The 14286-nt window shown below is 32.8% G+C and overlaps 2 protein-coding genes across 3 annotated transcripts; both read left to right on the forward strand.

The window, feature by feature from the left end:
- The first annotated feature begins 923 nt into the window (after positions 1–923).
- Positions 924–2636, forward strand: LOC140872135 (uncharacterized). The gene is made up of 3 exons (XM_073274897.1): positions 924–1245; positions 2127–2352; positions 2466–2636. The coding sequence occupies exons 1-2, from the start codon at positions 977–979 to the stop codon at positions 2332–2334; spliced, it is 477 nt and encodes a 158-aa protein (XP_073130998.1). The 5' UTR covers positions 924–976; the 3' UTR covers positions 2335–2352; positions 2466–2636.
- Positions 2637–5500: 2864 nt separating this feature from the next.
- Positions 5501–8480, forward strand: LOC140872157 (RNA polymerase II transcriptional coactivator KELP). 2 transcript variants are annotated; one of them, XM_073274939.1, is made up of 4 exons: positions 5501–5932; positions 6945–7050; positions 7632–7750; positions 8087–8480. In XM_073274939.1, the coding sequence occupies exons 1-3, from the start codon at positions 5618–5620 to the stop codon at positions 7718–7720; spliced, it is 510 nt and encodes a 169-aa protein (XP_073131040.1). In that variant the 5' UTR covers positions 5501–5617; the 3' UTR covers positions 7721–7750; positions 8087–8480. The 2 variants fall into 2 exon arrangements, with proteins under 2 accessions (XP_073131040.1, XP_073131039.1); XM_073274938.1 differs by lacking the exon at positions 8087–8480 and having other exon boundaries at positions 7632–7907.
- The last annotated feature ends 5806 nt before the right edge of the window (positions 8481–14286 follow it).

Here is a 14286-nt window from a genome sequence, read left to right on the forward strand (position 1 = left end):
AGTGTTTTTTTTTTTTACACTAAAACCCGATACCGGGTTATAGTAGTCGCTCACGAAAAACCCTGCACCCTAGGGTGCAGGTGATCAAAATTATATATATATATATATATATGAGTAATTTTCAGCTGCTCAACCATTCCTACCCAACTCGTCCTCAACCACTAAAACCCACTACCGGGTTTTAGTTATTTTTTTTAAAAAAAAATTGTATCACTAAAACCCACTACCAGGTTTTAGTTTTCGGGGATGAGTTGAGCATCATTGGTTGGGCAGCTGAAAATTTATATATATATATTTATATATATATATATCTATCTTCAATCATTTTTTTTTATCGAATTTTATCTAGTCGCAAATGCTTATGTTACATCTACAAAGACCATATAATATATTTTTTTTATAAAGTGGAGCGAGATGGGGTGAGAAGTGTAATTTGTTTAACGTGATATTAGAATACACGCCTCTCTCATAAACGAAAGGTTTTATGTCGAACATGCTAAAAAATTAATAGCAATAAAGTATGATATTCTTAAAAAAAAATGACACATACAAGTTTTTTTTACCCCAAAATGCATGTGAGTATCCATGGCCACATAAACAATTTATGACACATCAGTAGACTTTGATAAAGCATAAATAAATTAAAAAAAACATGTAAATTACATGATTAAAAATGTAACTTCTCTCCTACTATAACAAAAAATAAAAAAATTATAAATTACATAACTAAAAATAAAAATGCAGTGTCAACAAAAACATAAATAAATTATAATATCAAAAATATTAATATTCTATTTTTAATTGAAAAAAAAAACAAAAACAAAAACAAAAACCAAAGCCCCAACAAATTTTTTAAAAAATAATTATTATAGGGATTTATTTATTTATTTTTCAAATAATTAAAAAACCAAGCCCCTGCCTTCTCCGCTTTCTCGCACACTTCAGCTGATGCTCAAGTGGCGGAGGAACAGATAACATGGCAACAACCTGCGGCTGTAAAACCACCAGTTTCTTCCGCCCCTCGCCGTCGAATCCGCCGCCATACAAATTCTCCTCATCAAGCAAACGTTTCGGTACCTCCGCCGCGTACTCAAATCCATCTTTCGGTATCAGCCAGTTTCAAATTTCTTCACCTTCAACACTCAATATTACTTTCGTCACACGTTCTGTTTCATTGCCCGAAACTCCTGTTGTCGTTGAAGAAGGAGAAGGGGACGAAGAGAGTGGGACTCCTCCACCTGTCACGTACATTCTCCGTTCGTTTTCCTCCCCAATTAAATGAATTTCTTTTGATTTTGATGATTTATAGGATGAGAATTATGATTTCCGATGTTTTTCTTTGTGGGTTTAAGTTCCTTTAGCTCGGAGATTGGCTAAATTAATTCTTATAGATAGAAGAGAAGTTAAGTTTGCAATGAATTATATGCTTTTTTGCGGTGGGATTTGATACTCTTTTTGTTCTTATTTTCATGTTGGTTTTACAAGATTTGTATTCTGATATTTAGATTCTTGGCTAGTTGCAATCATATTGTGCTAGACTTTCGTTGTTTTAAGATTCTACCAAAATCATTGATACACGGGTAACTTGCTGTTTTTCCCTGTTGAATTTCTGCTAAAATTTTAAAGATATCCCGAAATTTTCCAAAATTTTGCAAAAAAATTATAAAAGTAAATATGGATTCTTTGGTTGCAAATTTTTTTATAAGATATTGATATTTGCTCAGCCTTTTTTTTTAAAGTGGTCTTGTGAATTATAAATGCAAGAAAGGGCTGCTTTTGCTTTATTTGGACAACTGATGTATGAATCATTGAATGGCTCCGTGTGCGAATATCTTATCGGCTTTTTGTATATGTCACAGTAAATTCTATATATATATAATATGATCTCGTTTCCTATATATAAAAAAAAGATGTATAAATCATTGAATGGGTGTGTCTTAATCATAAGTTACAAGTATGTGGACTAAATGGAATGCGAGTTGATGGCGGAAACTGAGTTTTAGCAACTCCAGTAAAATTAGCAGGGAAGTTAAGTTGGTGCGGGAACATTACGATATTACGAGAACTGGTATTATATCACATACGAATGATCCATTTTGTTCTTTCTGGACACATGTTGTTTACAGGGGCTGCCCTGCCTGTGGAAAAGAGGAGATTGAAAATGGTTGCAATGGTGAAGGAAGAATTCAAGGTGGGATTGCCACGGTCCCGGGATTCGGTTGGTGGCCGATAAAGGCTTATAGGCCTTGTCCCGCTTTTGTGGCATCTGGTGGCAGGTATAGACGAATCGGGCAAAGCATGGATGAAGTCGTCTCTGGAAGTGGGAGGAACTAGCGACGCAGCTCGATCAAGGTAGTTGTCCACTTTAGGACCATGTCTTCTTGCGCATCGACCTTGTAGTATATTCAGGCCATGAATGAATGTATGATCTTGATTGACATGCTCTTTCCTTCGACATTTTCCAGCAAGAAACAACAGAAAGAAGGGAAGACGTAGAGGGGTTTCGTGGTAACTATGTTGTGGAATCCAGCCTGAAGGAAAACGATAGCGATTGAACTTCATCTTGTCTGGTTATGTTGAAATCTATTGGTACAGAAATTTTGAAGTTTACACAATATAGCGTATCTATTCTGTCTCATGTTTTCTTTTTCATAGAGTCGTCAACTCTTTTATCAATCCAAGCACATGGAGTAGAGTTATTTTTTCGTTTTCACCGAATTGTATTGGTTGATATTTTTTCTGGAAATCAGATCATCAGTACTGTAGTATTTGCCAATTTTAAAAATAAGTGGTCATGAAATTTTTCTAAATATATCACCAACTTTAAAAAAAATCTGGTTATGAATTTTTTCTTAATAAATCGTTTAACTCAATGAATCGGGATAATTGACATTTTTTACAAGACAATATATAAAATATGAAGAAAACCCAAAAAAGCATATTTTTACTTTTTTAAAAAAAAATTATAGTTTAGTTCGATAACTTTGAGTTTTGTTTGTTTGTTTTTTGCTTGTTTGTTTGTTTTTTAATTACAATTTTAGTCATTTTTCGGGCATAACATCTATATGATACCAAATTTTCAATGCAAAATGAAATTCGACAACATAAAGCAAAATCATAAAGAAGTAAACATTTTGTGACAAAAATGTAATTCTTTTTTTTTAAGGCAATATATTTATCGAGTATACACACATTTTTTATTTTGAAAACATTGAATATACAATTTAGTAATCTATTACTATCTAATAAAATAAGATGATGGTACAATAAATTAATGACTACCTTAGATATGCTTATGCAAACTTTTATATTTACCTTTATTAACTATCACTGATTACATTTTCTAAAAAAAAACAACTATCACTGGTTGGGTTTTTTTTATATTTAATTTTAAAAAATAAATAAATTGCAAAAATAATTTGAAATAGGGCGTTTTGCAGAAGTTCGAACCTTGCAATAAAAAATGCAGGGTCCGCTCTTGTGTAAAGTTGCAGCGTCCGCTCATACTGGCAGCGTGGCATGACACTTGGGGACTTGACTTGCAATGCAAGTCCCCATGTTTTTGTTTTTTTATTTATTTGTTTTTTAATTAATTAATTATATAATTAATAATATTTTGTAATATTATATTTAGTAGTATGATCATTTTTTTTTCAAAATTCTAAATTTCGAATTTGATAATCGGTTTGAAAAATTATTAAAGAAACAAAACATAAAATTTACTGTTAAAAAAATTATATTGATTAAATAAATTTACGATTTAACTTAAATTTTGGTCAGTGGAGTTATATATTTATTTTAATCGTTTGAATTTGTGGAGATCCTTCGGTTACGTGGATAAATCTAGAGTAGTTAATTCAAATTTATTTAAACCGAAGTGATGCAAAAATGCTATTACAAAATTTCTCAATCCGAATTCAAGCCGAAACAAAATCATCTCGAAAATTGTGAACTCGAACCGACCGGAATATATTCGAATTAATTCTCTATGTCTATTCATAAGAACTTATAGAGATCCAAACGAATTAAAATAAGTCAATAACTCCGCTAACCAATTTTTAATTAAAAAAATAAAATTTATATTAAAAAATATGATATAAAATAAATTTATCAAAAAAATAAAATTTATATTAAAATAAATTTATCGAAATATGTTGATAACTGATCACAAAAAAAATTATTTAATCAATTGAATTTTTTAACCATAAATTTTAATTCTAATTTTCGAGATGATTTTGTTTCGACTTGAATTCGGATTGAGAAATTTTGTAATAGCATTTTTGTATCAGTTCGGTTTAAATAGATTTGAATTAACTACTCTAGATTTATCCACGTAAACGAGAGATCTCCACAAATCCAAACGATTAAAATAAATATATAACTCCACTAACCAAAATTTAAGTTAAATCGTAAATTTATTTAATCAATATAATTTTTTAACCGTAAATTTTATGTTTTGTTTCTTTAATAATTTTTCAGACCGATTATCAAATTCAAAATTTAGAATTTTGAAAAAAAATATGATCATACTACTAAATATAATTTTACAAAATATTATTAATTATATAAGTAATTAATAAAAAAACAAATAAAAAAAACAAGAACATGATCCCCAAGTGTCATGCTGGCAGCGCACATTGGAGCGTCCGCTTTATACAACAGTGGACCTGCATTTTTTTTTTTTTGCAGGGTCCGTTGTTAGCAAGGACTTTTTGCAGAAGTTAAATTATTTTTGCAATTTAAATTTTTTTAAAAATTAAATATAAAAAAAAACTCATCACTGATTACATATTATCAATAATTTTCTCGTAAATTTATCGATGAATTTTAATATTTGAAATAATTTTCACCACCATATAGTTTTTCTAATAGTTTGAGCGATTATTTTTTATTTAAAATTAAAATCAATTTTTACTCCCAATTTTTCATCTCGAAAAATTATCTTTCATAATTAATACAATTACAAATTACAAAATATAAAAAAATAAAAGTAATATCTTTTAAAATTTTAATTTTAAAACGACAATTATTTTTTGTTTAATCATTTTCTTTTTAAATATAATCGACACCAAACTGGTGAATTTTCAAAATTTTAATCGAAATTACTAAATGTATATGTTTTTTTAGAGTAATAATCTAAATGCTTTTATATTTGTAATAACATACATTTTCCTATTTCCAATTGCCAAATAAAATGGGAACAAAGTAAAATTCAGTGTCTCTCGCTAGAGATTGTTACAATTGATCTCGAAACATCGCTCAATACTCGAATCTTGACGCCAAACGAGCAACGCGGTTAATTCCTAATAATGATCATTTTAATACGAACAATGCTAAAAGTTCCGTTCAACGATATTTTCAATAATTATATAATGAGATTTTGATATTATATTATAAGATTTTATATTTAATAATATTTGATAAATAAAAATGTTATATATGACTTAAAATGTATAATATAAATTTCATTTAACATGTAACGTTATATATTTTGTAGCAACGCTTCGTTTTCTGTATAATTGACTGCTGTGTTGTGTTCCTGGACAAACCAATCGGAAGTTCGTAACCCTCCGAGCTCAATTCCCAACGATCCTAACCCTAACCCTCGAAAATCAAAATGGATGAGGGAACACAAAAGTTAATCGAAGAAACGGTTTTGGAAATTCTGAAAGATTCAAACATGGACGAAATGACCGAGTTCAAAGTCCGGAACTGCGCATCAGAGAAGCTGGGAATGGACCTTTCGGAGCGAAGTAGGAAGAAATTCGTCAGGGAGGTTGTGGAATCGTACCTCCGAGAACAGCAGGCCAAGGCTGAGCAACTGGAGGAGCAGCAGGAACCGGAGGAGGAAGAGGAAGAAGAGGAGGAAGATAAGAGTAAAAAGAGAGGTGATAGAGAGTATGATGATGAGGGTGGCCTAATAATTTGCCGCGTGAGTCTCTCTCTTTCTTTCTTTTTTTTTTTATTTTTTTAAAGAAGTTCTCTGTTTATATCAAGAACTATTTATGCTTCATATGATTATGTGATATGTAGGTCTTTTTTAGCACCTGTTTGTGTTTTTTGATTGATTTATAATTTTAGTTCTTGATAGTGAACCAAGAGCTGAGTTAAGAGGGGACCAGATGAGCTAGTTTATGTGTTATGTGGTTAAAAGTTGCAAGTTTTAGAAACATTATCCTGGTTGATCTTGGCTGCAGCAATGGCTTTTTGGATAATCTCTTTTTTCCCCCCTTAAAGTTTTAGGGTTTCAGACAACCTGAAAATGTTGATGGTTAATTGAAATGGCTAACGAGTAGTGGTGGTGGGAGTTGGCGTCAAGCTCATGGATTTTAATGAGTGGATTTGATGGGTTCAATTTAGCCTAATTTGGTTGGGACCTTCACAAACGATCTATTTTATTTCTCGAATCGATCCTGATAACAAATAGGAGATGAGTTCCTTGTTGACTTGCCACGGGTTTTGCATTTGGTCAAGGGATCCCATGTGCATGAATATGGCAAGCCATCCAACTAAAAGTTTGTTCTACTAGCAATTAAGTCATTCTTTGAATTTTGTTTCTCATCAGCTTTATAGTTAAGTACTTGCCACTTATGCAACCTAGGGTGGTGCGGTGCAAGTGAGGGATGTTATGTAGGTGTGCAAAAGCTTTTTCTTCTTCGTAAAATTTCAAAGCCCGTTGATACCAAATACCATTTGTTTGTTCTGGATTGATTTTCTTGAAGCTCACAATAAATTTGTTATTCTTCTTTCAAAGAACTCCCTCTGTACTTATATTTTCAGTTAACATTCATATACTATAATAATAGAAAAACATGTGTGTTGCAGTATGTAACAGTCATCATAAATTTATTTTTTTGTAATTGTAATATTAATAAATTTTGTGTTTTTTTATTCCTTTGGTCCTTGAACTTTTCGTTTAAGTAATATTCTTTTTTTATCTCTAGTTGTCGAAGAGTAGAAGGGTAACCATATCTGAATTTAAAGGGAGGACTTTGGTATCAATTAGGGAGTTTTACAGCAAAAATGGCAAAGAGCTTCCATCAGCTAAAGGTACTTATTACTCACGGATGTTTTACTACTGAAGCTTATGATTTACTTGCATGTGAAAATCCTTTCTTATTTACTTGCATTCGAATATCTTTATATCGTATTCTATATTTTTTTTTTATTTATTTTTGTGAGAATGGAAAGTGCCCAATATGAAGCTTAAAAAGCAAAAAACTAGAATGACAAAAATTGTGAGCGGCTGAATGAATGTTAAACTTGGACCAATTTTTCTATTGTGAAACTGCAGTCTGTTGGTCGTCCATACCCCTGTACTATGTACTCCCATGAGCACTTTTTTGTCTCTTTCATGTATAAATGTTAAATTTACCAAATAAATATTTCTATCAATCATTCAGTTGAAGTTAGATTGTAAAATTGATTTCTCTTTATTATTAATCAAGTTCTAAAATAGCAGCATCATGTTTCAATCGTTTTTCGATGATTACTGATCCCCAACGTTTTTATTATGCTGTCACCTGCTAATGAATATGCGGCATCTTTTAGCTGCTTGAAACTTTTTTTGATGTGCTGTTAACTCTTAGAACAAGGTGAAATTTTGGGTATATGGACTTGCACTCTTGCAGGAATAAGCTTGTCACCTGAGCAATGGGCATCCTTCAAGAAGAATGTACCCGCCATTGAAAAGGCAATCAAGAAAATGCAATCTATGTGAACTGGAAGGCGACTTCAACGAAAGAAGACGGTATATCTGTCTGTCCTCTGAACAATGAAATTTGCATCTCTTTTGTGCTGTGATACTACTGCCTTTTGACTTTGTGGGGATGTGAGCACGTAATATAAATATAATAGCTTGTATGTATGTTCATTTCCTCGTTTTTTAAGTTTGCGTTGGTGCCTCATCTGTTTACTCTAGCTAGCTCAATCGATGAAGTTCTGCCATTCATGGAATCAGCATGAAATCATTTATGAAACAGATTACAATACATATATGCATAACAAGCTAGATCAATTAAGCTCAAAAACTCAATAATCAAGCAGACAGAAACAAAGAACTAATGTATCACAAAATATTTAACAGAGTATGCGGCGAAAGGAAATATCAACTGGCGATAAACCGGACTTGGTTCCTACCAAGACCACGTTCCCTTTGCCCCCCTAGGAGTTGAATTTGCTGCAAGCCTCATTTGCTCGATCATTGCCGCCAGGTGCACTTGTTTTGACATAATATCCTCCAAGTCATTCTGATTGATGGTTATTTCAACTCTCCAAATACCGCTTTTCGGAGCCAGGACTCGTACTGATTTCCGGTCAGATTGGCTGGAATCTGTGGCATCTGCTACTGCCTTAAGACTGCAATTTCCCATTTATATTTTACTTCTTCCCTGGGTTTAGAAGCTAGCTAGTGAAGATGGATGCGTCGGTATATATATACAAACACACACGTATATATATGCAAGAATTTGGAGAAAATTTAAAAGGGTTCACGGGTTTTGAATCAAATTGGAATTTTGTGGAACATTTGGTTAAATTTGAAATAAAATTTTGCAGGAATTCGACGCAAACTGGAAACAAACTTATATGCCGACAGGCTAGGCAAGTAAATCATAGATGGACTGGAAATAAGTTCAGCTATTTTATCATTAATAAAAAAAGAAAAGGATTTTACTCCCCAAGTAATTAATTCCCGTGTGTCATTGATACTTGTGTTTCCTCTCACATTTCATCCAGTCCATGCACGATTACTGGTTTTATTTCAATTATAACCTTCCTTCTGTATTTTAAAAATATGCTATCAAGGAATGTGCATTTAGAATGGAGATATTATCTACTTCAAGCTTTTTTATGAGTTCAATTAAATGATGATTGTTACTTTTCATCGTTTAAGATTATATCAATCGTAACTATAATAACCAATTGACAGTTTCATCTCACGATAATACTTGTATGTTCACTATTTGATCCACATGAAATTGTATTTTTAGTCTTGTATGATTGTTAATTTCAGTTTTAATTTTGTATCTTTTTATTATAGACAATTTTAATTTTAATTTTTTTAAAATGTTAATACGACACTATATACGTAACAACGAAATACATCAAAATCACAACAAAACAAATATACATTATAAAAAATGCAATTATCTACCTTCGATAAATAAATTGATTCTCAGCCTAAAGGCCCTAAACCACTAGCTTCGACCGACGTTTTCACTTGCCTATTAATCTGTAGTGGAAATTCTCCAGTGATAAATCAGCCCCCGTAAAACCAAGAAAAATAAATATACCTTCGAACCAATTTAACAAAAGAAAGAAAATATTTAAAAATAATAATAAGAAACGAGTGATTCCCCGCCGACGAGAGAATAAAAGCCACCATATTTGATTATTTTCTCTTTTTATAACGAATTATTCTATGTTACACCTGAAGTACTTCTCCCCATATGATGTCCAATGATGTGGTCAAATATCAATCATTGGATCATCAACGCATATTCAATTTCCATAAAAATATAGGGGTCCTACGTGATCTAATGGTATTGAAATAGAGGGAGAAACACTCCCGGTGTAGCATAAACTAACCCCTTTATAAAATTGGAAAATATATACTACACAACATCTAATTTAGATCCTAAATTAATGAATATATACCTCGAATACATATTTACATTTCCACAGATTTTGTGATTTAGCCATTCTTAACACCCACAAAATAAGTATACAAATCTCTTTCTTTTTTCCCCCTGTTCAAAACATATTCCATCCCCCTAACCATAATCCCTCCACCAAAATCCCAAACTAACGACACCACGAAAATCATCAAGAAAACAACGAGACAGGCATTCACGTTCTTCCAAGATAAACAATATGATCATCAATCCGATCACATTACTTTTCTTGATCGCATCTTTCGTCTCAGCTACCGAATCGGCCGATTTATTACCGAAATCGTTCGTAATGATCCGGCTCGGATCACCTAATTAAAAACTTAAGCATGCAATTATCTTAAACAAAAAACATAATTAGAGTTAAGTGAATAAACTTAAACAAATACTAATCCAACGGTATACATCCAAAATAGAAAAGAAAGTTCAATAAAATCGATTATACAACCAAATCGAATAAAGTAATACCACTGAAAAGTATTAAACTAGACTACCAGCAATTGCTGCACCAAAGCCTTAGTCACCAGCTACACTACACACAGGTCCAACTCCTGAGCAACCTGCAACTGTCTTGTCGAATGGGGTACCCATGGTCACAACACAGACGTGTGCAACACTCGCTCAGTACGTAAATACGATTATACAGACTGACATAATGGATGAAAATGTTTGGGTAACTGGTCAACTATTAAGTTTTGCTCAGTTTAGGCGTTAATGAATGTGTAGTACCATTTGGAAATCTGACCGCGGGTAAACTCCCACACTCGTCAAGATCACCATAGCGTCAGTCCCCATCATCACGACGTCTCCCGCTGTCTGACCATATAAAAATAGTGTATGACTGAGCGACCCTACTAAAAATATTGTCTCGGAGGAGATATGACTCAACGTAAATATGCATATGCAACATAATATAATAACTCAGTAAAACATGTATCACAACACATAAATGCAACATATAAGCATGCATACTCGCTGAAAATCTCAACTAGTACTTACGTACCTCGACTAATGATTTGTGTCATCACTACCTATAGTTCGTCATTACAAACCAAGATAATAACATATCACTGCTACTGATCTAAATGTGTTGACTAAGCTAATAGATACTCTTTAATACTGTTGAGAATCTTGGGTGGCCCAACTATGGTACGAGTGATTCAATTATGGGCAGTCCAACACATAACGGTGGATCTGACCTCTGATACCATGTTAAGAAATGAAACTTGGACCTAAATCACTCCAAAAAGCTAACTCAAGGGAGGGATGGTTGCCCTAGACTATATATTAAATTCTCAAAATATTTACCCAACCGATGTGAGATACAATTAACACACCAACACAGTATACAACTGGAATAAAACTGAAAACCCAATAAAATCGATTATACAACCAAATCGAATAAAATAATACCACTGAAAAATTATTAAACTAAACTATCGGCAACCGCTGCATCAAAGCCTTGGTCACCAACTACACAAAGGTCCAATTCCTGAACAACCTGTAACTGTCCCGTCGAATGAGGTGTCCATGGTCACAACACATACGTGAGAAACACTCGCTCAGTACGTAAATACGATTATACAGACTGACATGATGCATGAAAATGTCTGGATAACTGGTCAATTATTAAGTCCTGCACAGTTTAGGCGTTAATGATTATGTAAACCATTTGGAAATCCGACCGCGGGATAAACTCTCACACTCGTCGAGATCACGTAGCGTCAGTCTCCGTCATCACGGCGTCTCTCGGTGTCTGACCATATAAAAAAGGTGTATGACTGAGCGACCTTACTAAAAATATCATCTTGAAGGAGATATGACTCAATGTAAATATGCATATGTAACATAATATAATAAATCAGTAAAACATGTATCATAATTCATGACACATACATGCAACATATAATCATGCATACTCGCTGAAAATCTCAACCAATACTTACATACTTCTACTACTGATTTTTGTCATCACTGCTTATAGTTCGTCACTACAAACCAAGACAATAACATATCACTGCTACTGATTTAAATGTCTTAACTAAGCTAATAAATATTCTTTAATAGTATTAAGAATCTTAGACTATACATGAGTCCGTCGTCAGCCCGCTGATGTCGAAGGCCCCAACCTGGCACAGATCCGCTACAAGTCCCGTAGCACCTCGTTATTGCCCGACTAAAACACTAATAATAAACACTGAATCTAAACTTCACACCTAAAACACGCAATAAATATGAGAAATCCCCGGCCTATTTATAGGCGGAGTTCGGAAGCACCGAACCCTAGTTCAGACGCTCCAAACTCGCATGCCCGTCACTTCTCCGAACATCCCTGATCGGAAGCTCTGATCTGCTATTCGGAGGTTCTGATCCTATTCAGAAGCTCCGAACTCTCACTTCGAGATCCAATATGTATTAAATCTCATGTGTCCGTACACGCTTGACACGAAAATGGTGCGCATGACCTAACTCAGTTGGGATGTTCCGATCTTGAGTTCGGACCTTCCGGACTCTCTCTATATATCCGAACTCGGCCCTTGTCATCTGGACTTCCTTGGCCCAAGTTCGGTGCTTCAGAACTACTCGATCCACATTTTCCTTGTATTTTCGAGCATCTTAGAGTCAATTTTTCACTTGATTTTATCAAAATAAATTTCCTTAAATCGTATCAAGCCATTTAAAACACGCTTAACTATTTTAATCTCGTAAATTAGATTTCGTGTTATTACACCGCTAAGCACGATCTTCCCGGGGGATAGTGGTGACGCTATCCAACGACCAAAACCATACGATCTGGTTCATGTGCCAAATGACTAATACAAGTGATTCCTTGTACACACTCGAAGCAAAAAGTACATATCGATTCGAATTCACGCAGGAGCTTTTCCCATGAGGTGGTGCTACTTGTACATCAACAAGAATAACCACAGGTTCTTATGGGCCTTCACGGTAGGGCCGTTCCTATTTAGAGGCCGAAGAGTCTTTCGATTCGGGTCCATTTTTTTTCGGGGCCCATAATTTTGAAAAAAAAATTATTATATAAAAGTGTACATTGATCCAATATAAATTAATTATTCTTGGGCTTTTTTCATTCATATCTCAGGAAATTATTTTTTCCTTGTCTACTGTCTAATATAAACTTTTTTATTATTATTTCTAGGCTTTTTGATAAATTTATTTATGAAATTTATTATTCCTATGTCTCTTGATAATTTTTTTCAAATATAATTTATTTTTCTCGTGCCCAATATAAACAAAAAACATTTTTATTCCCTAAATTTATTATATATTAGTGTAATTCGACCAATATAAAAATATATTTTCTGACTCATAAGGGTTGTTCTGATATTAATGAGCACAATTTATTTTCGGAGTTGACATTCTTGAAGTTCTCGTTACCAAGAGAAACAAAATTGCCAATGTATGTAGTGAATTACTTGAAAAAAAATTGATGTATATTTTTCAAATACTTGTATCATACTTTTTACACTTGTAAGTGCAAAACAAAAATTTTCAAATTTAAAGATTTTCAGAACATTTTCTCAATAAACCATGTTATATGAAAAGATTGAATGAATTGGTTATTCTATTAATTGAAAAAAAAAATTCTTGAACAATTTGATCAATATTGTTAGCTTTAAACTGTTAGACGAGTTGTTTTATAGTAATCATTTTGTACATGTTTGATCTTATTGCTCAATTAAAATAGAAATATTTTGACTATTACACATTTCTTAAATCGAAAAATTTGTTATTAGTCTAAAAGAATATGAACACACATTATGATTTAGAGACCTTTTTTAAAAGTTAGACTCAGACCCAAAAAATTATTAGGATCGGCCCTGCTTCACGGTGAGGGCGCGCGAGGTGCACCAAATGCTTCTCGACAAACACCCGCTCTTGTATCGCGGTGATAAATCGCGTTGGGAAGGACAAAAGCTCTTTATGCCTCGAGGTTTTGACATCGACGAATATCTTCTCTAGTAGTTCGGATTCTTGAAATTGGTCGTCTTCTTCCATATTTTGTTGAAATGTACCCACATTTGCATCAATGGAATTCGGTTTGATTACGAGGAACATAAATCATGCATGAGTTGAATTTCATAATTATCGTACTTTTGTAGTTGTTCAATTAATGACTTAAGTTATTGTAGAACGAGTTAATTACAACACGTGAAATCCAAGATTGTTGAAAATTTGCGTGAAAAAAATAAGTGATGAACTCTTTATCTTTTAAATCTTTAACATGCACTCTTATTTATAAGTGCTTAATTTCTCGGATACATATGATTAAAGTTAATTAATAGATGATTTTTTTAGAATTTGTCAGTCTCGAGATTTCATCACATGCAATTTTCTTATATATATATATGTATATATATATAATATTAATATTAGTATACAAAAAGCCAATACTAAATGATAGAGACGTGACGTGACGTCACACTGAAAATATATACGAAAATTATATGTTATTTTATTTAAAAGAAATATATATGTGTGTATCTAATGTATGTTGGGTGTAGGAAATCAACTCATGTCCGATAAAAGTAGTATAATTTGTCAAGAAAATAATGAAAAACACACTTCCATATATGATATATCTGCTTACACA

Source organism: Henckelia pumila, unplaced genomic scaffold (assembly GCF_033568475.1).
Source record: "Henckelia pumila isolate YLH828 unplaced genomic scaffold, ASM3356847v2 CTG_461:::fragment_3, whole genome shotgun sequence".
In the NCBI taxonomy this organism is placed as follows: Eukaryota; Viridiplantae; Streptophyta; class Magnoliopsida; order Lamiales; family Gesneriaceae; genus Henckelia; species Henckelia pumila.

What these genes read in the sequence shown, in the direction of transcription:
- LOC140872157 (XM_073274939.1), top strand. Translation starts at nt 5,618, where the DNA reads ATGGATGAGGGAACACAAAAGTTAATCGAAGAAACGGTTTTGGAAATT. An exon ending in GTGGCCTAATAATTTGCCGC is followed by an intron (nt 5,933 to 6,944) that starts GTGAGTCTCTCT and finishes TTTTATCTCTAG; the next exon opens with TTGTCGAAGAGTAGAAGGGT. An exon ending in AGAGCTTCCATCAGCTAAAG is followed by an intron (nt 7,051 to 7,631) that starts GTACTTATTACT and finishes GCACTCTTGCAG; the next exon opens with GAATAAGCTTGTCACCTGAG.
- LOC140872135 (XM_073274897.1), top strand. Translation starts at nt 977, where the DNA reads ATGGCAACAACCTGCGGCTGTAAAACCACCAGTTTCTTCCGCCCCTCG. An exon ending in GGGACTCCTCCACCTGTCAC is followed by an intron (nt 1,246 to 2,126) that starts GTACATTCTCCG and finishes TGTTGTTTACAG; the next exon opens with GGGCTGCCCTGCCTGTGGAA.